Genomic DNA, 27463 nt, shown 5'->3' on the forward strand with positions numbered 1-27463 from the left:
AAACGAAGTAAAAATAAATATCGGAGGATGACGTTAAAAGTTCTCCTGGTTGTCTTGCGGAAGTATATGCTGTTCCTGAATGAACCGAAATTAGACTAAGGTTAAGTAAGAAAGTAGGCACAATTTTTAACATTTTTTTCACAATCAATATTTTTAAGTGGAAAGTGATTTGCCAAAATAAAGGTCAGTGGGCTGGATCAGTTATGTCATAGCCAGTCGATGATTATGTATTACAAAGTTAGCACGAAATTTATTACAATGGTTGCAATGATTGGAAATTACGTATATTAACATCTACGTATGTACATCTGTAAGGCTGAAATGGACACGTTTAACTGCAGTGAAGTAAGTTTATTTGTGCTGCATTACATAAATGAAAAAATATAAACGCAGACTTTATATATATATATATATATATATATATATATATATATATATATATATATATATATATATGTGTGTGTTGTGTGTGTGTATGTATGTAAATATGTGTGTGTGTGTGTGTGTGTGTGTGTATTTATTTATTTATTTAGTTTATTTATTTATTTATTTATATATATTAAAAATCACCGCTTCGCAGAAAGTAACTTAATCCATGTGAGAAAAGCAAGGACGAATATCTTCCTCTACAAGATTATTAATTAACATTCTCTCTCTCTCTCTCTCTTCTCTCTTGCACAATTTCTCTGCTTGGTTGTGCTAATGACGAATCGATAATGGAATCGTTATTACGATTACGTATGTAATTTCAGCAGAAAGAGATAAGAAATAAATTATTACAACCTCTAACCTCTAACGCTCGTTCGCCTAACGTAACACGAAACTCTCTCTCTCTCCCTCTCTCTCTAACCAACCGAGAATAACTCATAAATATTTTTCAGATTAAAGCTGCACTTCTCGCGAAAGTCTCCCAGCCACTAGAATTGGATGATTCTGCATTCAAAAGCTTCCAAATAAATCAACTAAACATCTTTTCTTTGTAAGGGAACTGAAAACCGTGCCTAGAGCTAACAATGAAAGCGATGAGGCAATGCTAAGCCTACACTGATGCAACGATTTTTTCCCTTATATAACATTTTCTTGAACTATGAATGATACAGGAACCTCAGAGAATTTATGAGAAATACTTATAACAAAGGACAAACCAACGGCAAAGCAATTTCACGCCACAGTCCTAGCCGGTGTCATTTTTGTCAACTATAAAAATATTTTTACGTGGTCTGTGGTACTATCGTCCATCCGCTTTAAGTTCCCTCCGGGCGAATGGCTCGCGAGGGCATGTATGTTCTGGAGTCTTTAATGGCGTTCTCTGGGCACATTCGCTTCCATGTCATTTTTGCTCGATTCGACGGATCGGCGCTAATCTTTGCTCTTGCGTACGTTGGGTTATCAGGTAGAATATTACCTTTTGTTTGCTGGATGATACTGAACTATCCTGAAACAGGAGCACGGCATCAACGGTTCCTTGTGCTGTTAATATGTGCGTGTTTTGTTCACGCGGAGACGAACAGCTGTTTAAGTGTAACCCGTGCAATTGCAGTAAAGCTGAATTATGTAGCCTGATATTTTCTTTTTTTTACTCATCTTCCTAATTTTATATCACTCCCCAGATATAAGGGCCTTTTCATTTTACAGCATTTTACCTTCTACATTCGCACAGTAGCTGAATATATATATATATTATATATATATATATATATATATATATATAGGTATATATATATATGATATATATATATATTCGCGCAGTAGCTGTATATACATACATACATACACACACACACACACACACACACACACACATATATATATATATATATATATATATATATATATATATATATATATATATATATATATATATATATATATATACACAACAACGCTAATTTCGATCACATGTAAAGGCAGAATAGATTTAGGATCATTTAACAACAATTGTTTTGTCTTATGACCTAAGCAGTGAAATATGTAATTGATAATTAATCAAATAGGGTGTTACATCCAGGGTGGAGAAAGGCATGGGGCTAGCACTTTCATCCAAAATATTTGCTGTTCCTAGAAAGAGTTACATAGATGGAGTGAAAGAGGTATTGAAAAGGAAGGGGGAAGTTCGATGTGCCCCTGATAAGCCACCTTGTGTGTTCCATACGAAGTGTCGTGAATACGTGGGTGTCAGGGAAGGCTTACTTGTCTCTATGGCTGCTTAATCAATTTAAGGACGACAAAGCTGCATTGCCAAAACGCAATGACACTGTGGTTGCCAATGGCGGCTTTCGTGACCTTCAGCCGATCTACTATCGCATTTCATGCGTCATGAAAGGCCCGGTTTCGTTTATCCTCCTGTCTTCTTCCGCCGTGAGGAATCCGTCTTGCATTACGGAAGACCCAAGGTTGCGCAGAGTTGTCGATAGGCGAGTCAACTGAAAGTTGCAAACAGGTGCAACGGTTCTGAGACATTAATGTCAAACGTCAGGGCTTGCCGCCTCCTCCCCCCAACTTCCACTGCACGGTCTAATACCTTGCTCGTTCGAATACCCCCAGACTTAGACCTATAATCTCGGATGATTAAAGGCTGTCGGTTTATATGATGCGCAGTTTTGAGGAAAGGTCATGTCGACCGGTCAGAGAGAAAAATTGACATTTTTACTCGCGTTATTACGGCCTCGAAACTGAGCTTTGCAGTGACATGCAACTTGGATTTGTTATCTGTAACTAAGGTAACTTTTACGTCTGCGGAAAACGACGAATGGCTTCCAGTTTAAATTTCTAGGTGACTTTATTCCAATGGACAATTTGTCAACCGAAACTTCAGAAGGACATTCACAATTCTCCTTTATTTATTTATTTATCCGTATGATTTCGCTTCCAAAACCTTCACAGGATGGTTACATATCTCCTTGTACTTCCCAGCTGTTTAGCCGACAGAGGGCATATTCCAGAAAGCTAGAAAAAAATATATATGATATCGCAAAGCAATTTGGTCAGGCGTGCTATTGTGGTGAAAAGTATAGCGTGCCTATGTCTCGACACAGAAGATTTATTGCTGATCTTTGCGGATTAAATCTCCCTCAAGCACGCGCCACCGCCTCTCATTGATTGCTTAGACAACTTTGTAGGCCAATCGTTAAAAGAGACCACCATCCTTTCGCTTAACGCGCTTAGTACCATCTTACACAACGGTAAAACTTGAAAGACAGTTAGCGGATGGGAGTGCGTTATATAACAAGCGCTCCCTTAGATTCGAAAAAGAAAAAAAAAAGTTCCTGTCTCTCTCTCTCTCTCTCTCTCTCTCTCACTTTTAAAGGGGATGGCGGTCTCCATTACCGTAAGCCCTCATCTCAAAGGGATGATGGGAAGGGGAGCTTTCAACAATATTGCTTTGTAAATTCCACAGAGCACCGGCGTTCGGTGTGCTTGCTTGTGCGTCTGTACGAGAGAGAGAGAGAGAGAGAGAGAGAGAGAGAGAGAGAGAGAGAGAGAGAGAGATTGTGGGTGTAGTATGCTGCTGAAGGTTTGAAATTCTGAAGAACTGTTTCTGTGAATAGTGGAAAATTAGGTTCAACCAGGTGCAGTTTAGGGATTTAATTTCCGAACGCAGGGTCTAACATGAGTAAAAAACGAATAAAATTCCTTCACATTTCCATATCACTAACTCGTGCCACAGATCGTCTACCTCAAGTGGCAGATAATAAATTCCTCAAGTACGTAGGCGTGGGGTTTGGGAATACTATCCGCCAATTGTTTACGTTACTTCATAACATCCAGTGGAAAGATCTCGGGGCCTTATGAGAAAAAAATAATAATAATGATAAAATAAGTCGGTGCGGACGACTCGCCATATGCAGCTTAATTTGATTTGCTTGCTCGTCTAGTTTTTGTCTCATTACCTTCGTATCATCAATTGTTATAAATTGAACTAGGCAATGAAGTGATATCAGTAAAATGATGAAATAGCAAATAATTTTGAAACGCTTCGAAACTATTCATGTATTCTGAGCTAATTCCGAACTCATTTTTATTATCAACAAGACAGAGATAATTATATAGGACAGTCAGTGACATCAACTTTTATCGACTATCTCACCTCGCTGTTGCTTACGGCCCTATCTTATCATGGAATGTGAGGTCATTATATCTCATTGTAATAGTACAAGGTTTTATTATCACAAGGCTGTAGATGTGCTGCTGATTTTGTACGTTTTAAATATGAAGAAAATATTCTGTGTTGCTTGGAATACATTTAGTCTTAGTATTCTGTCAACTAGGTCTAACCAAGGTATATTTCCTTGGGACTAACGTTTGAGTAAAATCCCATGCTACTGAACACGGGTTAAAACGCTGACTAATAAAAACCACTAATACTAAATCATCCTCCTCAAGATGAAACGGCTCTAAATATTATGAGAAAAAATATCCTATATCGTTTTGAACACCATTTAGTGTTAGGAATCTGTAACCTAGGTCTAACGTTTGAGTAAAAACTAGTCTAATGGAGTAGAGATCAACACGCTGCCAAATAAAAACCGTATATATTAATTTATCCTCCCCCAAGACAAAACGGCTGAGCAATAATAGGCATCTACGTATAAGAAGCGTCGACCTTCAGTGGCGATCAGTTAAAGCTGTAGTATGTCTCTCCTCTGTGGGTTTCCACCACCCACCATTGCCCCCAAAGCCAAAAGCAGCAGCACCAGCAGCAGCAAGCCCGCCGTACTCCCGATACAATAATAGGTCCGCATTGCAGGAGGTTTACGCTGTAACGTTAATCTTACTAGCTCCTCCATCAGCACAAATTGCTTTCCAATTCTATGCAATCACGAAGAATTGATTGTCTTTGTTTGCTTTTCTCAATATATGTCAAGGGAAAGTCCTCGGAGAAAAAAAAAAAAAAAAAAAAAAAAAAACGCTGTAGCTAAGCGGCAAACGCTTTTCCTTCTTCCCTCGGCATAGCAAAACGTCCTTCAGATCGATAGCGGCGTTTGCCAGGTCTCTGCTGAGAGAGAGCGAGAGAGAGAGAGAGAGACGAGAGAGAGAGAGAGAGAGAGAGAGAGAGGAGAGAGAGAGAGGTCCTCTTCGGGCCGGTATATGCACACAATGTAGTCACTGTCTGTCTACTTATTTCTTCTTGTCTCGGTAACCTGGGCAATTAAATGTTGCACGACAGACTATGAAGGTAATTTAGATAATAGGTGGGGCATTCACATTTCCATTAACGTACAAGTTATGTATGTGAATTGTGTATCTATATGCATTACTTTTGTACAAGCATAACATTATATTAATACAAATGTGCGGTGTTAAACACACTAACTAAACAATTATATAGCTATATATATTATATATATATATATATAATATATATATATATACATATAGCTATATACATATATATATATATATATATATATATATATATAGATATATATATATATACACATACATATATATATATAATTGAATCGCGAAAGTTTGGAACGTGATAAATGCATAAATAAAGGTATAAGCTACTCCAATGTTACACTTTCCTTCGTAGCTTATAACTCTTTATATATATATATATATATATATATATATGATATATATATATATATGTATATATATATATAATATATATATATATATATATATATATATATATTATATTATATATATATATGTGTGTGTGTGTGTGTGTGTGTGTGTGTGTGTGTGTGTGTTAATTTGTTAAATGTGTTGTATAAAATTGAGACAGAGATGAAAAACAAAGTATTAAGGGTTAGTTGGAAAATGCTTGAGGAGTAATTAAGAGTTTGACAAATAAAAAGATGCTCAAGTTGAAAGGATTATATGTACTGAGATTAGTTCTGAGGAAATGGGTGAGAGAAATCTTAGGTTTTGATTGAGAAAGTAAGCCAGATGGCATATGACTGATAGAAGAAGAACAGTTGATATTTAGACATGGAGGACGATAACACTAGTAAAAATGTATGTGCAATATTTGGACTTAGCACATGGTTGAATACAGAGGCATGGGAAGGAAATTTGTTGAAGTCAGATAGGATAGAACCTTTACTTTTGTATGATAGGGAACTAGGGCAATAATGATGTTATCCACTCAGCTATGGAGGGAAAGAGAGAGAGAAAAGGAAGTTAATTTCAACTGCAAGTTTGTGACCTCCCATAAATAGTCACATGTCACAAGTTGACCCTCAGTAACATGTACAGCAGAACTGAAATCGCAACCTGTTCCCATGGGTGAGAACAGTCAGACTAACGGCCGGAGATTGGTGGAAGATAAGGCACATGAATGGTAGAAGTGAGTTACATAAGCAGTGGAGGTGATGATGATGATCATATATATATATATATATATGATCATCATCATCACCTCCACTGCTTATGTAACTCACTTCTACCATTCATGTGCCTTATCTTCCACCAATCTCCACTCATCTCCGGCCGTTAGTCTGACTGTTCTCACCCATGGGAACAGGTTGCGATTTCAGTTCTGCTGTACATGTTACTGAGGGTCAACTTGTGACATGTGACTATTTATGGGAGGTCACAAACTTGCAGTTAAAATTAACTTACTTTTCTCTCTCTCTTTCCCTCCATAGCGAAGTGGATAACATCATTGTTGCCCTAGTTCCCTACCATACAAAAGTAAAGATTCTATCCTTTCTCTGACTTTAACAAATTTCCTTCCCATGCCTCTGTATTCAACCATGTGCTAAGTCCAAATATTGCACATACATTTTTACTAGTATTACCGTCTTCCATGTCTAAATATCAACTGTTCTTCCTCTATCAGTTATATGTCATCTGGCTTACTTTCTCAATCAAAACCTAAGTTTTCTCTCTCCCATTTCCTCAGTACATATAATCCTTTCAACTTGAGCATCTTTTTAACTCCTCAAGCATTTTCAAACTATCATAGACCCTTGATACTTTGTTTTTCATCTCCGCCTCACTTTTATCCAACACATTCAACAAATATTCATGTCTTCACTTATTTTCAAGTTATGGGATCGATGTGTGCATTAACTTTTTCTTTGCATTTACTCCACTGCAGTTAAAATCTAGTGCTTATCAAAGGTTCTTACTCCCCTTTCCCCCCTATTGTTATCACTTGCCTTCCATTTTCTTCTAGATAGACTATCCTATTTACCATTCTTTATGCTTGTAGTACAAGATTTATTTTCTCATACAATTAAACTTGAAATAACATTTTTTCATATTTGAACCACTCCCTACCTGATATTTTTTATTCCCTCAACCTACTTTCCAAAAACCCAAAAACTTACCCAGTTTACCCTATGACCACAACATGGAATTTTACACGGCTCGTCTACTCCTTCCTTCACTTTCTCTTACTCTATTACTAGGCAGAGGTTGCCAACATTGGGATTTAATGTTTTTTTTTTTTTTTTGTTTTTTTTTTTTTGTCATGGAACACTTTAACAAAATGTGTCATTATACTATTCCCGTGCAATGTAGGAAAAAAAAGTAAACTATATTGAGTTCACAAAAGTCTAATCTTAGTCTGGATGCTCAGAATTTGCCTTGGTGTTACGGTGATGCAAAAGGCATCTGTGAAATTCCACAATCTCCATATATCTCCAGTCTCTTATCTAAGTAGGTCAGGGCTTTCCAAGCTGACATTTTCATGTAGTTTTATTCTCCCTGGGGTTGTGCAAAGGACATATCCAAGATTTCTGTATCTTTCTTTCCTCATTATCTCATCTAGATATGGAACATTTTACATTTTCCTTGATATCATTTCTAACTATCCCACCATCTGATGTCTTATATTCTTCTTGAAAGCTGTTTTTTTCAAATTGACAAAATTTCTTCAAAAGATAGTTTGTTACAACATAATTCCAATCACAACACAACAAAAACTTCCCAGGTATCAGTAACAAAAACTATACAGTATTGCATGATGTTGAACACATACAGTTAAGGATCTCTGGTCAATATACAAATAAGTTGATAAAAATATGCCACTATGTAATATTCAATCCTATGAAAACTTGATGACATGACATCATGCAAATCTTATTCCTTAAATTTCCAAAAACATGAGGTTAAAAAACAATAATCTATAAATATACAAATACTTTGACATCAGGTAGCACTGGTACAACTCTGAAGTCTATTTAGGAATGGTTCAACTTACATCTCCCATAGAAATAGGTGCAGTGTAAAGACAATGTTTACAAACGATAAGGAAATTCCTGTTTTAGGCTAACTCCATCACCAAAATTATGGAGAACTAATTAAATAATACAGGATTTACATTGTACATATTACGGTAAATTAAGACACTCTCCTTACCTTTTATAAACAGCTAACCTCCTGGGGTTTTCGTCATTTGGAAAACTTATGGTTACCAAAAAAATGTAGTGAGACTTGCACTTATGCTATTGCACTGTTATGTCCTGTAGTTAAAATGAATGAAAAAAAAAAATTCATGTCATCTCATAATTTCTTTTCTAGATTTTTTTTTTTTTTGCATATCCACAATCATTTAATCTTTTTTAAAACTTGATTGCTTACCTTTTTTGAAATTCACTTAAATTTTTTCAGGAATTTTGCAAGATCCATCCTTTTAAGAATAATCTTAATTTTCATCGATACCAAGGAAATTTGTAGCACTCAACTGTCACGTCACTCATGACCTAAGAGTTAAATTTCAGGAATTATTTAGAATACGTCATAGAATAAGGCAGTTCTGAAAACATTCTTTTACATAAATGGCAAGTCAATATTCCTGCCTTTATCTCACTTCTATGTAAACTGACTGGTTCTCAACTAATTTTTCTTGTTTTATATTTAATGCTTCACGAAACTATTGTAGGTACAATAAAAATTTACCGGTGACATTTTCTCCTAGTACTGAAGATGTTTCAAATAATCACATTACTGAATTGGCAAACGCTCTTCACAGCTTCAATTTCCAACAGTCAAAATAACTTACCAATAACTAATCTTTTAGTAGATGACAAGGAATTTTATGCTACCCTTACAAAATTTTATGATTTATCTTATTCTGCAGACTACCTGTTGAGAAGAGAATTCTAATTCACTTAGATGAGCTTTAAAGAAGATGATCTAAATAAAATAAATTATGAATTCTACCATTCAGAGAACACAAAGCAAATCCTACGAAAGTCAAAGATGTGGTTATGATTTCAAAAGCAAAGGTACCAACATTGTATCTTAAATGATTGACTGTAGGAAACAAATGCTCCACTGGACCACAACCCCTTGGTAGTCCATGAAGACTGCATACATGAAAGCTAAATGTCAGGATGCTTTAAACATTCTAAGTAAACTGTTCTCTACAACTTTTGAGTGCTGATGAACATGATTGGTCAATGATCAGTGATACCATTTCCTTTCCTCACTTAAAATCTGAACTACTACCACTATTATAAGAAAGTAAAATTAAGTGGGCACCAGTTATTGGCGGACTCGGTTAATGGGGTTCGTCTAGCACCATAAAATCGGTGATTGGCGCCGATAATAGAATTATGGCGCAATAACTTACCCAACAGAGATGCCATTAACCAGTTATCAACGCCATAAGCACCATAATTTGCCGAGTTTCGGTTAATGGCATTTTTCGCTTATGAGCTTCCCGCAAAGAACGGAAACCCCGCTGATAACCAGGGACTGCCTACCATGATATGGTAATTATTTGGAACAACAGTCATGTGAACTACAGTATAATTAAAAGGTTATTTGACCAAACAGATGTCATAAAAATAAATTTTAATTGTTTGCACATGACACTTGGTATACTTCTAACAGAACTCCAACATCTTTGGACTGCATTGTACAAGTTTACTGTCTAACAATTAGCATGATTTATTTAGAAAATAAATATCTGAATGCAATGGGTACTAAAAAATATATCTAAAATAAAATTTATGGTCCAAATAAATCTTGATGTTGGGTTCCTGACCACGTAAGTAGTGTTATTATATAATTGTTAAATTTTCAGTTCATTAAAAGCACAAAACTGAAGCAACTGTCACTTCTACGAACTGTAATCACCCTCATTTGCCCCATGGAAAGTTTGCCAAGGTCTACTCTTTTAGTTTACCCATTCAATCATTTAATTTTCGAAAAACTGATGCTTAGCACTCATAATACAAATCCTTCTCCTGGCATATACATGTAGTATATATATTATCAACAACCTCAATGTGGTACAAATCACGCAAATTAAAATGCACCATTTTACAGGTAAAGAAATTTGAAAACATTAACTTGAGTTTATTTTTCTTTTAAATTATTTTAGTACTCAAGATATTAATTTGAAGACAAGTTATTATGACACTTCAAAGGCACTTTCACAAGGCCCCATTACCTCTAAAAAGTTTAACCAGACCACCAAGTTCAAATTCTTAACCCTCATGGAGCTGGTCAAGTGCACGGGATAAAGAAAACAAACAAGTAAAAGTAATGGCATTCTCTTTATGACTCTAAAGATGTAAAAACTCCATTATAAACAATTTTAAATAAAGCAAAATCTGTCGAGTTACAATATCACTTAATATAAATACTCCCCTAATTAATCCTCAGGCTCACTCTTATCACCGTCTTCGTCCTTCTTTTCTTCGTCTTCTTCTGAATCAACGTCAATTCCACCCATCCCAACTTCCTCTTCCTCATCATCATCGTCACCAGCAACTTCTCTGTTTTCTTCCTCGGCCTTCTCCAACTGTCGAGCCAGATCTGCTTCTTCAACATCTGTCACAATCTGGAAAAGACAAAGAACATTCATCACAGATATATTGCATAGGAATGAAAACGGAATTGAGGCCAAAGGCCTGGTGCTGGGACATATGAAGTCATTCAGTACTGAAAGGGAAATTGAGAGTAGACAGGTTTTGAAAGGCTAACAGGAGAAAAACCTCACGGCTGCACCATGATTCAATTGTCAGAAGTGGGTAGATAGCAAGATGGAAGAAAGAATATGAATGGAGATGCAGTAAAAGGAATGAAAGGGGTTGCAACTGGGAGGCCGAAGGGATGCTGCAAAGAACATCAAGTAATGCCTACAGATGATGATACTATCCCCCATGGGGAGATAAGGCATGCAACATAAAGCAATTTGTTAAAACAAAATTTCGCAGCTCCTGATAAGTGTTCCAGGATCCATAAGAATGGAAACTACTGTGTTATTAAGTCAGGAGTGTGCATGACGTAACAAAGGAATCCAAATCTATCATCATCATGTATGTATATAAAAAAAACCAAAGCTTTCACATTGGATGTTTCACATTGAATGTAAATTAAGACAATCAACTTGTTTCATATAGGTTGCTAAAGATGCATAAAAATGTGTATTACTCTACGTGAACTAAAGCAAACTAGAAGCATGAATCTTTTTGACTTGGTGGAAATATAGTACTTTATATTCAAAAGTGTTTAAACAGCCAAATAAAGAATTTTTTTCAAAGACATAAATGAAATTTGTATAATTTTGGATGTAAAACATCCATTATAATCTCACCTTAGGAGCCATCTTGACCACTAACGTACCACCAAAACCAGTAATCTTTCCAGTAACCTGCTGTATAGCATTTTCCAAGGCCTTTAGGCCATCCTGCTTCTCAGTGGTTTGTGTGGTCATAACTGTAAAAGGCAGAGCATAATGTTACTATATTTAAGTCACACATATAGAGAGAAAGAGATAAAGGCTAAACTCTCCTCTTCCTTGATTTAGCGAACATTAGAATTTTAGGAAGAACCAAATTTTGTGTGATCCAAATTCACCAGAAACCATACTTTTTTTTTAGCTACGTTCAAACCATGTTAAAATTCACCAACTTCATAAGGCCTCCTGCTTTGTAACTAGAGGAGCAAACTCACTAAGAATGAATTAAAATATTTTTACTTTCCCGAGGGCAAACAATGTTCCTTTAGCAGCAATAACTTTCATTCCATTACCAATGGTTTAGCTTCATGTATAACTTTAAAGTGTTACATCTTAGGAAATAAATTTTTTTCAAGAACCAAATAATACCTTTATTAGAGGTAATCTTTTACTTGAGTGGAGGGTGCAATGTCCATGTAGTGAATGACTTACTTCAAATAACAGTGAACTAAATGTACTTTTGTTAAACACAAAACTTTCCCACAAACTATAAAAGTACTCACAGAACAAGTAAAATACACTAAATATACAAAGAATGTTAAAGTTAAGAAACAAAACAAGCACTTTACTTCAGAGCAGAGCAAGGAAAAAAACATATTGCGTAATAATATAATTCTATTCTACAAGTTTACAATATCATCTGCATCAAATATCTTAATCAGTCAGGATGTTTTCCTGTAGGTTGGTTAGATCCTTGGAAAGGAAAGTTTACCGATTAGTTGCTTTGAGAAAACAAACCAGAGGAAACTGCACTTCACCCAATCATCCTTACTTTCATTTACACAGATAAGGTGAATTTTTGCCGAATGTATTTACCTACAAACAATCATTGCAAACCAAACACTCACCATAGAGAGGAGGAGCAATTAAGTTTATTCTGATAGGGATTTCCTCTGTTGACTGTGAAATTCCTTCAAATAATGCACTCTTGACAGCATCAATACCCTCGTACTCAAAACACGATACTTCGATGTCTGCACGGATTTTAACTGCCTGTGACTGCAACTTGCGTTGAATTTGAGTTAAAAGGACTGTCTTGGTCTCCTCATCCAGATTACATTCTTCCAAAATACTTGTGTCACTGGAAAAAAAAAAAAATTTTTTATTTACTTTCATTACCTTCACCAAGAACTACTTAATGGATACACAAGAGCACCAATGTAACAAGTGTAAATACTGTACCATGGAAACTATCAAAGTATTAGAGAGAGATTTATTATTATAAACAAAAGAATTCAAACACTGACTGCACATAAAATATAAAACGGTGAAGAAGCACTTGATCTTCCCTGCCAAGCATATTCATCAAGCCTTGTTAGCTTTTTCAAAATGTGAATGAGAAGATCCATAGTAAAAGCCAGGGACACTGAGAGAACCAGGCTAGTTATTCAATAAATTTAAAAAATCAACTGTTAACTTCGTAATTTTTGGTGTTTCTGAGATTCCAGTGGCTTTGTTGTGCAAACACATTCTCAGCTTCTCTCCCATGATTTAGCATCTTTTTGTGTGCCTTTCGTTTCATTTATTAGTTTTTATCTCTGCAATGCTAGGGGCTTAATATTTGTGAGAGAAGGATTATTGCTAGTATTCTAGTTTTAGTGAAATTACTTCTTTAATTTCCTTGCCTGGGACTGCTAGTTCTGCAGCTTTACCCAGAATTAATTTCAGTATTGAATTCAGCAAACTTCATTTTATCAGTTGTGCAACTGTTTTGCCTTGCTGCTCACAATAAAAAGGTTTCTATCAATTTTCCCATTTTCTGTTCTGCCTTTAAAATTATTTTTTTTGCTATATTCAACTGGAGTTTTGATTTATTTTCTATTACTAATTTCAGTATCCATTATCTTTCCTCCTTTCTTGTGTTTTGCATGTTTGGAGGATTTTGGTATTCATCAATAAGTTGCAAGAACTTGTATAGTATTTATGACAACATTGCATTTTAGCCATTTCCCATCCTTGTGCTTGCAGCTTGTGTGAGTGTTCCATTTAACCAGTGTAGAGAGGAATGCTTGCAGTTCTGTATGCTCTCAGATGTAGATCTATATCTAAAATGCCAGTCATGGAGAGGGTAGCAGTGTTCCCTGCAGAAGATGTGTTCAATGGGAGTAAACTAGTCCACTGATCACTGGTTTCTCTAGGCAAGGAGGAAACCTTACAAAGCATCATGCACTTATCTGGTTTATGCATGTGCTCCTGTGGTGAACATTAAATTCTCTTTTGGAGAACCCCGCGTCAGAAAGTGCTTCCCCTTCATGTCAAAGGTATGAAATGTGGGCCTTTGTCAGACATACCGTATATTTCGGCGTATAAGTCGACCCTTTAGCCCCCAAAAATCATGCCAAAATTAGGGGGTCGACTTATCTAACAGTAACAAAAAGTGAATCTTTATTATTTTGGCATATCGGTACAGGAATCCAGGCTTTACAGTTGGCTATTAACAATGACAGCCTTGTTGAGGTAACTATGTATGTAAATACCAGTATTAAAAACATTTCACACTGTAATACGACAATAATAATACATTAGAACATCCATTACCTTAAATAAAATGAAAAAAATCTAAGTAACTTGAAGAAACCCTAATCGCACAGCAAGCGTAAACATTGCGTAGCCATTTGTAGTACAGTAATTGAGAAGGATGCGTTCACTCTGACAGTTTTGTATTTACCGGGGTATTGTTCAAAAACACTTACGGTATGAAATCTTTATATATCACTTTATGAAATAAAAAAAAATTTGTATGTAATAGTAAATGTGTATTTAAAATCCTTCAAAATTACTTGAGTCATTGTCACTTGAATTAAACAATTCATCAAACAAATTATCATTCACGGTTTCAGCATAAGGATCCCAGTTTAAATCTGGTGAATCAACTGCAGGTTCGTTTTCCCTCAAATGAGCCTGCTTATGACATAGAAGAAACCAATGGTCAAGGAATTTTTCCAACATAATAAAATACCGGGACGTCGTTTTAACAACCCAATCAAAATATTAACTTGAGTGGCAGTTTGTACATACATATATACGTAGGCTGTTATGCAGCGTTAGTTAGCGCTTTGTTTGTTTACATTACACTCTAGTAACGTATCTTTCGTTTCGTCATTTCTAATCATATTTGCCGGTATTCATCTTTTATATATTACACAGATTTGTTAATATACCGAGTATATTTCCTGTATTTCTTATGGTAAGTAGAGCAACATATGTACCGTAATTACATTCAGGTTATTTTATATACGTTTTACCCTGCTGCTTATTTTGAGCGTACGGTTGGCCTCACATTTTATAGGTCGACTAATATACCCGATATTAGTTAAAATCATACAAATTTACTCAGAATTGGGGGGTCGACTTATCTTCCGGTCGACTTATACGCCGAAATATACGGTACCTAATCTCAGGGTGTTGTTCTCCAATTTAAAATCTTACTTCCCTTAACGTCCCCTTCGCCAGGGGTTCAACCAGCAACCCCTGGGGAAGGAATTTTCGAATTGCTTACTTCATCATCTATCAACCTTGAGCTTTATCCCACCAGCTCATCTCTCAGCTTCAGCCTCTGTGGTCACCCTTATGCACTCAGTTTCAGGTCTCCTGACACATCTTTTTTGAATGAATGAATCAAGAAATTTAGGCTGGGAACGGCAAGAACTAGGGAAAATTCAGCCATTCAGTGTTCATGACAGACAACAGGGCGTGGCCCTGGCTGGACAGCAAGATGAAAGATATCCTGAAAATAATGCAGATGACTTGAAAAGAATATGTATGACTAACCTTAATAAGTTAATGTTCCTATTTCTTTAGAGGCTGATCAAAGTAATTAAACCTTTAACCCTGAAGGGACGGGCTTTTAAATAGTAGTATATATCAAGCATATCCCCAGACTGAGCAAACTTTAAGGTTGGCCAATTTAAGAAACCAAGTATGCAAATGTACATGGCATAAGAATAAAAATTCTAAATCTTTTCTGTACCTTCCATGGGAAATGAAACAAAGTGAATATATACAACCCTGTGCAAGGCCTGTTCCAAGACACTTAAATTTTTACAGTTAGTATACATGTTTTTACTTATAACTAAATTTATTTAATTTTGTAAAATTACAATTACAGCTTACACAATATCATAACATTTAAGAACTAAAATCAGTAAAAAATTCGGAGTATGTTTATTTTAAAACATTTACGAGATTTACAGAGATGGAGAGATGCACTAACTTTTTGAGGTATGCATGCTTTTTCTAATAATTCTCTGCCGTTTTCCTAGCAAATTTACATTTATAACTGGCATACCACCATGAAAGATAAGAACTAAAAAACCAACCGTAATCCCTGGGTATATTTGACATCATGGGATACAGAGGGGCAATATATTCCCCCATCAAGTCCCAAGGCATACTGATTGCCCTCTGTCCTGTGCTGAGCTACTACAGTTGCCATTAGTCTTTATGGATCATTGAAGTTATATGAACATCTTTCCCGCAAAATTCATCCAAATCGTGTGGCGGGTATCATTTATACTCATGTGAGTTATATGAACATCTTTCCCGCAAAATTCATCCAAATCGTGTGGCGGGTATCATTTATATTCATGTGAGTTAGCCTATTCATCACTCAAAACCTGTTATAGATTTAAATGTGATGATGCCCGTCGATTAAGGGTTAAACACATAAAATTGGTGAAACAAACATATAGTACTTACGTAACAGCTTGTTTGAAAACATCATAAGCACACGCCTGTTTCTTGTATTTTTCTTCAAAATGCCAGGCAGTTTTGCGATAAAGTTCTTCCACTTGATCTTCTGATGTATAACCTAAAAGCTCCCCTACGTGTCGAATGATAGAATTGACAGCCTTTGCCTTGGCAAATTTTTCTGTACATCTTTCAACATCTTCCTTTGACACTCTTCTTTTGGACAGATCAATGTAACCTGATGAAAAAGTAAACCATTCTTTTTTTAGATTTTTCATTACTATAAAAAATATATTATTTAAAAAACCAAGACAAATTTGTAGCTATAACATTTACATAAAGGTTACTGTATACGTATATATTCCATGTTATCCTGAATCTGCTTAAATAATATCCTTACTGGAAGTATAAGTAAACTAGTCATTCATTTGAAGAAAATAAATGACATGCTTTGCTAAATGGCTTATTAGTTTTGTTGCCATTTTGGAAAAGACTAATGAATGATATACATATTATATCAACAATATCCAAGGGAATGATAATCAAGATTAGCAACACTATGCAATTTATGATAAGTAGGTGAAAAAGTATGAGAAACACAAATTTGAAGTTTAACATAGCTTGGAAAAAAAAGTATACATACAAAATCTATCATCATACATTCCCATACACTCATCCTTGTAGTACTTTACTTTACCACTACTACCACGTAGCAATAGTTTTAGTTATGAACAGCAAAGTAGACATGATAAACTATATTTAGAACTTTCACATACTTAACCACTACATAAATTACACAATAAAAATTTTCTAATCACTGTACCAAAATCAAATGCATATACTACCAGTCTTTCTGGGAAAGGGTATTCACCAAAATTACATCAACGCAAGAGTATACTACAATGTTTTTAGAATACACCGCAGAAAAATTATAAAAGGGCACGTCATGTGTTACAAGAATGTTTTAATCATGATAAATTAGTATACTTTATATTTAAAAAAGGCAACTTCTTTATAATGATTAACATATACTATTTTGCTCTACTTAACTGAGTACCACAATCCAACATCCCATAAGATTTTTGGGTGTAGCAAACCATAGTTCGAAATTTACAACGTAAAACACAATTTTTTACCTTTCTCTTTGTCAACTCTGATTACTACGACTGGTTCGGTCTTTCCAACTCTAATTAATTTATTCATAGATCGGATACGTCGACGTGAGAGTTCTGACAACAGGATCATGCCTTCAATGTTGTTATATTCTAGAAGATGGACATATGCACCCATCTCTGCAATACTTCTGACTGTCACCATCACCACGTCATCCACTTCGGGATACCTCTGGGAATAATATCTACAAAACAGCGGCATCTTGGCTTTGTGCTAGTTCTGTAAAACAAAGGATATCATTAATAAAAAAAAAAAAAAAATCAATCAATCAATCAATCATGCCAACCAGCACCCTAAAATTTCAAGTATTTCATTTCATGGAAACAAACTAAAGTACTAGTATTGTGTTGCAACTTTTTAAATATTTTTTAAAACTGATCACTGCAGTTTACCATTACTACAAAATGAAGTTGTCTCATTCCCTCACTGGAGCTGCAGACTGTTACAATTAACTGGTGAATAAATGAACTTTTGCTAAATAAGAATTGTCTCTTGTAACATAAACTATTAGGAAGCTACTGAGGCAAGAGTTCTACTAAGATTTACCTTGCCTTAATAGTGATATTTTACAGAGTCTCATGTTTGGCAAAGGAAAGGTCCCCAGGAATGCCTAGAAATGGCCACATCCTCACAAGGCACATGGCAGGAGTAGGAGGTAGTACACCATAAGCACATCCAAAAGTCTTATCTGGGCTTGTTTTTATTTGTATGGTGTTTTTACGTTGCACGGAACCAGTGGTTATTCAGCAATGGGACCTACGGCTTTACATGGCTTCCGAACCATGTTGAGAGTGAACTTCTATCACCAAAAATAAGCATCTCTCACCCTTCAGTGGAATATCCGAGAATTGAACTCGTGGCCACCGAAGTGGCATGCCAACACCATACCAACCACGCCACCGAAGTGCCAAAGTCTTATCTGGGATGAGCGCAGTGCTTCTGCACTAGTCGTCCCTGTCAAAAAGCAAATGTCCATACCCCTCTTAGACTAAACCAGAGGAGAAAAAATATGACAAGATGAGAGAGGAAGATGTTAGCCCAGTGAGATGAAACCAAAAATGTATATTATTCTCAACCATTCCCCCTACCAAAGACACCTGTCTTCGGGCCTTCCTACATTTCTTGGCAAAACTCTTCCAATGGCCCACTCCTCGCAAGGAGAATCAGGTTTCCTTTGGCTAGGTTAGGATGCGGGTTCAGGAGGGCAAAGCCCCCAGCCAGGTAAGGACCCAGTGCCACGGCAAAAAGTGTGTGAATATCCTACAGTATTACCAAGCATAAAACAGAAGACAAAAGCGATGGCGGAAATAAATGCCTAGGTAAAACTGAAGGCAACCATTGTGGCCTGGTTCCTGCCAATTGCCAACTGGAATATAGGTAGTATAAGTTATTATGTCTTTGTTTGTGTGTCTTTCTATTAAAATATATTTTCCATCTTTTGTGTATCCTTAAGTTTATGCCTAAGAGGCTGGTAGGCCTACTAAACACAGTGCCCATTCCACACATAACTGGTAGTTGACAAACCAAAAGGACACTGTAAAAGTCTTCAGTTTTCCCATACCTCAGCCTATAGGGTAAATGACAGAGCGGCAACAAAGCAGCCACTGATCCTGGAACGTGGCCACCTTTCCCAAAAAAAAGTACTTTGAATTCGGCTGCCATTGAGCCAATCAAGTCACGAGGTGTGGCAAGTAAGTGTTTTCTCCTATATTACAAAATAATGGCATACCTATACCTACCTAATTCAAGCGCTTTTCCAGGAAGTGGCCGCGTTCTAAGAGAGGTGGCTGCGCTGTCGCTGTTCGGTCATTTAGGTACCCTATGGCGATTGCAAAATTCACAAGGAATACGCCTACTTAGGCTAACAACAAATTTATCAATATTAAAGGTGGGCCTATCTATAGGTATAACCAATTGCTTCGGAAAGCCATCTTATACACACAAGAGTCTTTTAGGTCAGCCTCGCGGACGTATTTCGAGTAGCTTAGGCCTATTAGACTAAAACAACGAATGTCTGGAGAGCCTAAGTAATGGCATAGGCCTACTTTGAAACTAGGTTAGCCTACCGTTAAAGAGCAAGAGAGATGGTAGCCTATTGCTTAAGGTGATGCCATCAGAGGCCACAGACTCTTTCCCCCTTGTGATTTAAGGTCACAGTGGGTAGGCCTAGGCCTGAAACGGCCTTTCTTTTGTAGGCCTAATGAATTTCAACCTTTAGACCAAGTTACCCGAAAAGTCACGCCTGAATCATCACCGTCTTCTAGAAGCTTAAGCTCAATATAGAAAAAGAGTAGATTCCATTGGATAAAATAATCTCGCGCTGCTTTCATTGACCTTTTTGATGATGAATGTTAACCTGCAGCCCAACAATAGGCCTAAGTTAGGCCTGCTGTCAAAAAAGGTTAACCTAGACTTAGGAACAGCTGTAGGACTCGGCCACACACGGCTATTTTTGTCCCGCACGGCTTCGAATGTCATTTAAAACGAATATTATTCAATTTGCCAACTCACTGACCGTACATTATACTTACTAGAACTTCCGGTGTCAGAAAAGTGTTGCTAAATAACATTCAATTAGGCCTAATGTCACTTCGGCGAATACACGTTGGTAGTAGTATATACTGCCGGGATGTGAAGCCAGCGGACATTTCTAGCGAACGTGAAGGGTACGATTTCGTCCGATATTTTCTGTTCGATTGGTTCGTATAGGATTTATTTGGCCGAATTCCTCGTTATATTACAAAGATAAACGTATATATAATTTATCCGTCATATAATTAAACGTAAAACTTGAGAGTGAATCCTGGAATTAAACTGGAAATGTTGCATCATCCTCGCGCGAAAGTACAGAGGTTTTAAACCATTTACTTTCTCTCTCCATCTTCTTGTGAATTTCTATAGGAAAACATCGACCGAAGAGATAGAGAAAACGAAATTCTGAGCCCTAAAATGATCAAACCTGACCACTGTAAGAAAGGAACCAGGAAAAAAATGGAGATGGAATATGATTCCGAGACTCTGTAGTGGATGAAATCTGTCACTGAACCGAGATATACTTTTACAGCTAGGGCTAGGCACAGAGCTTAATCATTCTTGACCAAAATAATAATCACAAGCATACCGTGACTGTTTCATTTCCAGTTTTTCTACTTTTTTCTTTATACGTTCAGGATTTTATCACGTCTTATACCTTGCACAAATTCACGTGTTCCTCAGTGTTTCTTCCAATTATCTGATTATATTTTCTCATTACCATTACTGGCTGGTTCATATCTGGTACAAAAAGAATTTTTGTCTGTTCAAACACCATTACACTTTCTTGTGAGCAATACCACTTCAAAATAATTTTATGTAAACAAATAAATCAATATTGGATATATTGCCACTACTCCCTTGAATGAGACTAAATTTTCAGTATGTCTTGGTGTTATGCAACAAAGTAGGGGCGTAGGATTAATCTAGGACCTATAGGGAACAGTCCAAAAACTGAAGTCTAGTATCGTTCTTTTTATATAATATAAAAAAAATATTTGGCAATCTGCTTTATATTTGATAATGCGAAAGTTACGACATACTGAGTCTACCTTCCCACCAAAAGGTGTCGTACAATAAAATTAACGTTCTTCTGATATTTGCTCGAAAGTGAGTGCTTTTGGAGAAGAAAATTAGTTGGTTGTAGCGAAGATAATAGCACTGTCAGCAACATACGTTACAAACTGGGTGGAGTTTGCTACCCAATTTTATGTTGTAAGCAAGCTATTATATTTACCCGACTACGTGACGTATTGATTCTCTCTCTCTCGTAACTGGGAAAGCGTATGAGAGGAAAGAGCTCCTCCACATGACAAATGAAACAAAAACAAGAATTCTTTTATGTTAAGGCTACAAATCCGTGACCATAAATGAAATTAGGTATTGCATACCTTCTGTATTGACAGAAGGATGGCACAGTGGAGTAAATACTCAGTCCACTATAAATTTTGGCGTTCAAGTTTTTTAATATTTAAGTAACATAAAATAATGATAAATAAATCTAAAGAGGTATAAAGTGAATTTCTCATCGAATTCCTCGCGCGGCCAAAGCATTCTGTTAGCATACCAAACACCATGAAATTAGTATCGACGTTGCTTGAGAGCTCTTCAATTTCCTTAGAAGTAAGACTACGTCCAAATCAGCCTGGGAATAACAGCGGATATATACTCAGTCACTTTCTTTCGCCTTCTTACGCAAGGAAAGCTTTCAATGCAGTCAGTAGTGATTTTGAAGACAGAGGAAAACTAAAATAGAGAATAATTAGAATGTTAAATTGGTTCTGCAATCCGGTGACTTTCATGTTGTTTTTACTGAAAGTTTGGGGAGGCTTTCCATACAGTCTGGATTATGGAAGCCTCGTCGTTCCAGGAAAACGATACATTACCGTTAAGAGGAGTCCGTGCTGGACCGTTTGGACCTTCTTCTTGACAGTATTTATGGCAGCGTGTGGCTATTTGAACTTTCATTTCCACGTCTACACTTCGCAAGAGACAGACAACACAATTGGGATGATTATAAAGTACGTGATGGGCGTCAGCGCCATCGTCCTGCAGATTTATCTTGCTTTCTTTAGCAGGCGACTTGCTCGGGTTGTGTCCTTGATGGACGAGGAATTGTTGAACAGTCGAGGAAAGACTCGTCAGGTTATTTTCCATGTGCTCTTCCCACTTGGATTTCAATTGCTATTCAGTGCATTTGTCTTGGCTGAAATAATCCATGCAGTTATATTAGACCTCAACGTACAGGCTGTTGGAACTGCAATGGAAATACCACACGTCTTGATTTACTTCCCAGTAAGTATCATGGCAACAGGTGGCCTGATCTCCTCGATTTTCGTGAACCTGTCAACCCGTATAGATGCTAAAATCAAAGACATATCGCAAAAAATCAAGCGTGAACAAGAAGGGCAAGACTGCAGCAAGTCTTGGGACACTGCCATGTGGACATTCAGGACAGCAAGAAACAGAAACCTCCTTCAGGTGTCCTCGTACTTGGGGCGCTCTGAAGATGCCATCAAGAGAGAACGGAAGTATCACTTAGACCGAACCTCAGCCTTAGGGGATGACTTCCTTCATCTGTTTAGACTAATAGAACGCACCGATGACATCGTCGAAGCTCTGGTTGGGTTCACGGGAGTTCCAATATTCGCAGCATTGCCTTTTTACCTGACAGTATCAGTGGGGGCACCTGAACCACGTTCCTCCTCATCAAGAAGGGCTTTCTGTTCTTCTTGCTGTTCGTCGAGTCTCTTTGGAGTTGCATTTTCATCCTCTGTTCACCTGATGTGTTAAGTTTACAGGTAAGTCTAATGTTCCTCCGAACGCTTGTAGATATTTTACCCGCCCTCATCCGGGTTTACCAATTATCCGACAGGGCCTTAGCTCTATTAATCTGGATAATTGAGGGATTAGATTCGGTTAGGTTAAATGTTAGGTTATATATATATATATATATATATAATTAAAAGCCAAACGTTTGTATAGATTGAAATATTAGGGTTATATTTCGAAAAAAAATTAACCAGTATTTATTTACAGTTCTGAAGGAAAGACAAAAGACACTTTGCCTTTACTTTCTTTACAATTTTCAAACGAACCTATTTGTATATCTCCGAAAAGGAAAAAGGAAAATATATGGTACAGGTTATACATGGAATACATTATATATATATATATATATATATATATATATATGTATATATATATATATATATATATATATATATATATATATGAATACATTTATATGTATTCATATATATATATATATAATATATATATATATATATACATATATATATATATATATATATATATATATATATATATATATATATAATATGAAAATACATTATATTATATATATATATATATATATATATATATATATAATATATATATATGAATACATATAATGTATTCATATATATATATACATACATACATATATTATATATATATATATATATATATATATATATATATATATATATATATATATAAATGTATAACCTGTACACATATTTCCTTTTCCTTTTCAGAGATAAAAAAGTACGTTCGTGTGAAAATTATAAAGGAAGTAAAGGTGAATGTGTCTTTTGTCTTTCCTTCAGAACTGTAAATAAATACTGCCTAATTTTTTTTTTCGAAATATAACCCTAATATTCAATCTATGCTAACGTTTGGCTTTTAATTTTTCTAATAAATGTGTAACACAAAGCAATGCTCTATGACACAAAGCATTGTGCAACACCAAAATATGATGAGAATGCAACTGAAATGAAAAGAAAATATTGATCTAATTCAAAGAGGTATAAAGTGAATTTCTTTATCATCTAATTCCTGGCAAACACTATAACCCCCAGTGTTATTGAACGAAGTGGCAAGTGCCTAAGTAACCATAGTGAGAATACTAGATCATTTGTACACAAGCGGCCAAAACACTGTTTACACTATATCATGAGGTCAATATGGGCGTTTCCGGCATGCTTTTATATTTTCTGAGAAAATGAGACTATGCCCTTAAGACCGACTGCCAGAAGCAGGGTTTGTTTCAGTTGCCTCTTTGCATTCGTCTTCGTCAATACTTTTGGAAATACAGAATAACCGCAATGTTCAACTCGTTTGCAAGTCCAGTGCTTTTCATGTTGTCTTTACTGAGAGTGTTGGGAGGCTTTCCATACAGTCTGGATTATGGAAGCCTCGTCGTTCCAGGAAAAGGAAACGTTACCGTTAAGAGGAGTCTGTGGTGGAGTATGTGGTCCTACTTTTTGGCAACATTTATGGCAGCGTGTGGCTACTTGAACATTCATTTTCACGTCTACAATTCGCAGGATACAAGGCATACCGTTGGCTTGATTGTAAAGTACCAGATGGGAATCAGCGAATCAGCGCCATCTTCTTGCATATTTACCTTGCTTTCTGCAGCAGGCGACTGGCTCGCGTTGTGTCCCTGATGGACGAGGAATTGTTGAATAGTCGAGGAAACGTTCGCCAGGTTATCTTCCATGCGCTCTTGCCGTTCGGAGTTCACTTCTTACTCAGTGCGTTTAACTTGGGCGAAATACTGTACGCATTTACACACGACGCCTCAGAACAGACACTTGGAATACTGCTGGAAATACCACACGTCCTAATATACTTCCCAGTAAGTATCGTGGCAACAGGTGGCCTCATCTCCTCGATTTCCACAAGCTTGTCAAACCGTTTAGACGCCGAAATCGAAGCCATGTCGCGAAAAATCAAGAGTGAAGAAGAAGAAGATGACGACAAGTCTGAGGAAGACGCAATTTGGGCGTCCAAGCCAGCGAGCAATGGTGATCTCCTTCAGGTATCCTCGTACTTGGGAAGCTCCGGAGATGCCGCCACCAAGCTAGAGCGAAAGTCTCACTTAGGCAGAAGCTCAGTCTCAAGGGATGACTTCCGTCGTCTGTTTAGACTGATAGAACGCACCGACGACATCGTCGAAGCTCTGGTTGCGTTCACGGGCGTTCCGGTTTTCAGCACACTGCCATTTTACCTGACAGTGTCGGTGGGGCACCTGTACCGTGCCCTCATCAAGATGGGCATTCTGTTCTTCTTGCTGTTCGTCGGGTCTGTTTGGAGTTGCATTTTCATCCTTTGTTCCCCGGATTTGTTATGCGTCCAGGTAAGTCTCTCTCTCTCTCTCTCTCTCTCTCTCTCTCTCTCTCTCTCTCTCGTAACTTGGAAATCGTTAGACAGGGAAAAGCTCCTGGAAATGACAAATAATATAAAAACGCAATTTCTATTTTTTAAGGCAACAAATGCGTGATCATAAATGAAATTAGGTATTCCATTCCTTCTGTATTGATGAGAATGTCACAGTAGTATATTGTAGTTACTAGTTTTTTTTTTCTTTTTCGGCGTGACAGTCAACCATTACTCAAATTCCACAAATATATATGAGTTTCCATTTGTCTTCTTGCTCCTGATCTTAAACATCATATCAGTAACAACAAGGCGTGATCCGACCCCCCAGCTTATTCAGGGCACGTGCTAAAATCTACAGACAATATCACTGTTACACCAACGAACATTAAAGTAAATACGGTATATTTTATCAGAAATAATTTTTCTGTACTGTTTATCAGACACATTACTTATTTTTCATATTTTCATTCTTATAAATAAATCATGAACATCCTATCCTAAAATTCCTGTATCTTTAACTTATCGCGAAACATAATCATAATTATATATATATATATATATATATATATATATATATATATACTATATATATATATATAATATACACTAAGTATATGAAGGCAGGCAGGAAACACACAGGAGACATTTTGACATTTAATCCGACGTTTCGCAATACATTATTGCATCCTCAGGGAATTCTACAATAGATGTAAACTAAAATAATTTTTAAAAAACTTTTAAAAAAATCATAAAATTAAAAATAGTTATCTAAAAGTCAATTTAAAAGACCATATTTAAAACACATAAGTTAAGTTAAAACACAAGTTACAAAAAAAAAAAACATGGAATTGAGCATTAATCTACAAGGATTTATTCAAAAAATATATAATAATAATAATTAAAATAATAAATAACTAAAGGAGTGGAGCTAACTGCCAGAGCAAAGTCAAGAGTAAAACTGAAGCTAGAAACGAAAAGTAAACAATAAGTGTCTTTTAAGAATAAACAACAAAGTCAAGATAAAAAAAAAAAGTTGAACAGCCGAAGACTGGGTGTATTTAAAACAGGAACAAGTTGTTTAATTTTCCAGTGCTCTAAAATAAATGCTCTTTATGGTTGTTGGACCTGTCCAATTATAGAGAAATCTTTGTATTGGATGGTAGTTTTACATTGCAAAGAATGATTTTTCTTATGTTGGATGCATCTGGGTTGGATAGGCGACATCCACAGTTCTATGACTAACCCCCTATGGGAATCGACTCGTACCCTAAGAAGACGCTTCGTGGATCCCACATAATTTCCCATATCACATCTGGGACAAGTATACTTATATACCACATTAGACGTCATCAAAGGGCAGAGTCGGTCTTTTACTCTGAAAAGGGAGCCGATTGTAAGGGGGTTTTTTGGAATCAAATTTACGTCCAAGGGCATTAAAATGTTCATTGATTATTTTAGTAGTTGAAGCCTGTACGGAAGTTGTCAGATTTTATGTACGGAAAAGATGCTAGAATTTTTTCTTTGGAACGTTAAAATACAAAGGGCTGTTAGAGAACTTTTTGCTGAGTAATTTTCTGTATGACCTTGTTAATAATCTTGGTATTTTTGGGAAAACAGTTATCGTTAAAATATTTTTTGTAAAGGAAGGTAATTTCGTTATGGAAAAGTTCCCAGTCTGAAGTGAGTAATAGTGCCCGATGAATTAGTGTATAAACAGAATTTAACTTAAAGTTATAAAAACAAAAACTATAAAAATTGGAGCCAGACCTGTAAAGGTTTTCTTCCTAAAAAATGGTGGTTTTAAAACAGTTACTATCCCTAGATACCAAAACGTCTAAAAATGGTAAACGACACTCCTGCTCCTTTTCGATAGTAAACGTGATGTTAGGGTGACGTGAGTTAGCAAATTCAAGGAAAGACTCAGAGTGAAACTCACGCCTGAAAAGGGCAAAAGTGTCGTCCACGTATCGAGCATAAAACAGGGGGCGAAAAGATAATGGGCAATCATCAAGCATGGATTCCTCCAGGGAACACATGAAAATATTAGCGAATGTTGGGCCAAGAGGGGAGCCCATAGCCATCCCTTCTACTTGCCTATACAATTTCCCGTTAAAAACAAAAAGCCGTGTCCAGCACGGCCAATTCTAAAAAAAGTTTTAAAAGCACACGATTAAAAAGTTTCAATCGTGTTGCTTTTAAAACTTTTTTAGAATTGGCCGTGCTGGACACGGCTTTTGTTTTTAA

General features: G+C 36.2%; 1 protein-coding gene across 1 annotated transcript; it reads right to left on the reverse strand.

Annotated features, from left to right (window-relative positions):
* Window positions 1–10447: 10447 nt before the first annotated feature.
* Window positions 10448–20204, reverse strand: LOC135207540 (eukaryotic translation initiation factor 2 subunit 1-like). Its single transcript, XM_064239363.1, has 6 exons — window positions 20047–20204; window positions 17479–17734; window positions 16352–16580; window positions 12502–12734; window positions 11510–11631; window positions 10448–10753 (listed from the first exon to the last, which is right to left on the reverse strand). Exons 2-6 carry the CDS (start codon window positions 17714–17716, stop codon window positions 10565–10567), a joined length of 1011 nt encoding a protein of 336 aa, XP_064095433.1. The 5' UTR covers window positions 17717–17734; window positions 20047–20204; the 3' UTR covers window positions 10448–10564.
* Window positions 20205–27463: the final 7259 nt, after the last annotated feature.

This window comes from Macrobrachium nipponense, chromosome 32, assembly GCF_015104395.2.
Source record: "Macrobrachium nipponense isolate FS-2020 chromosome 32, ASM1510439v2, whole genome shotgun sequence".
In the NCBI taxonomy this organism is placed as follows: Eukaryota; Metazoa; Arthropoda; class Malacostraca; order Decapoda; family Palaemonidae; genus Macrobrachium; species Macrobrachium nipponense.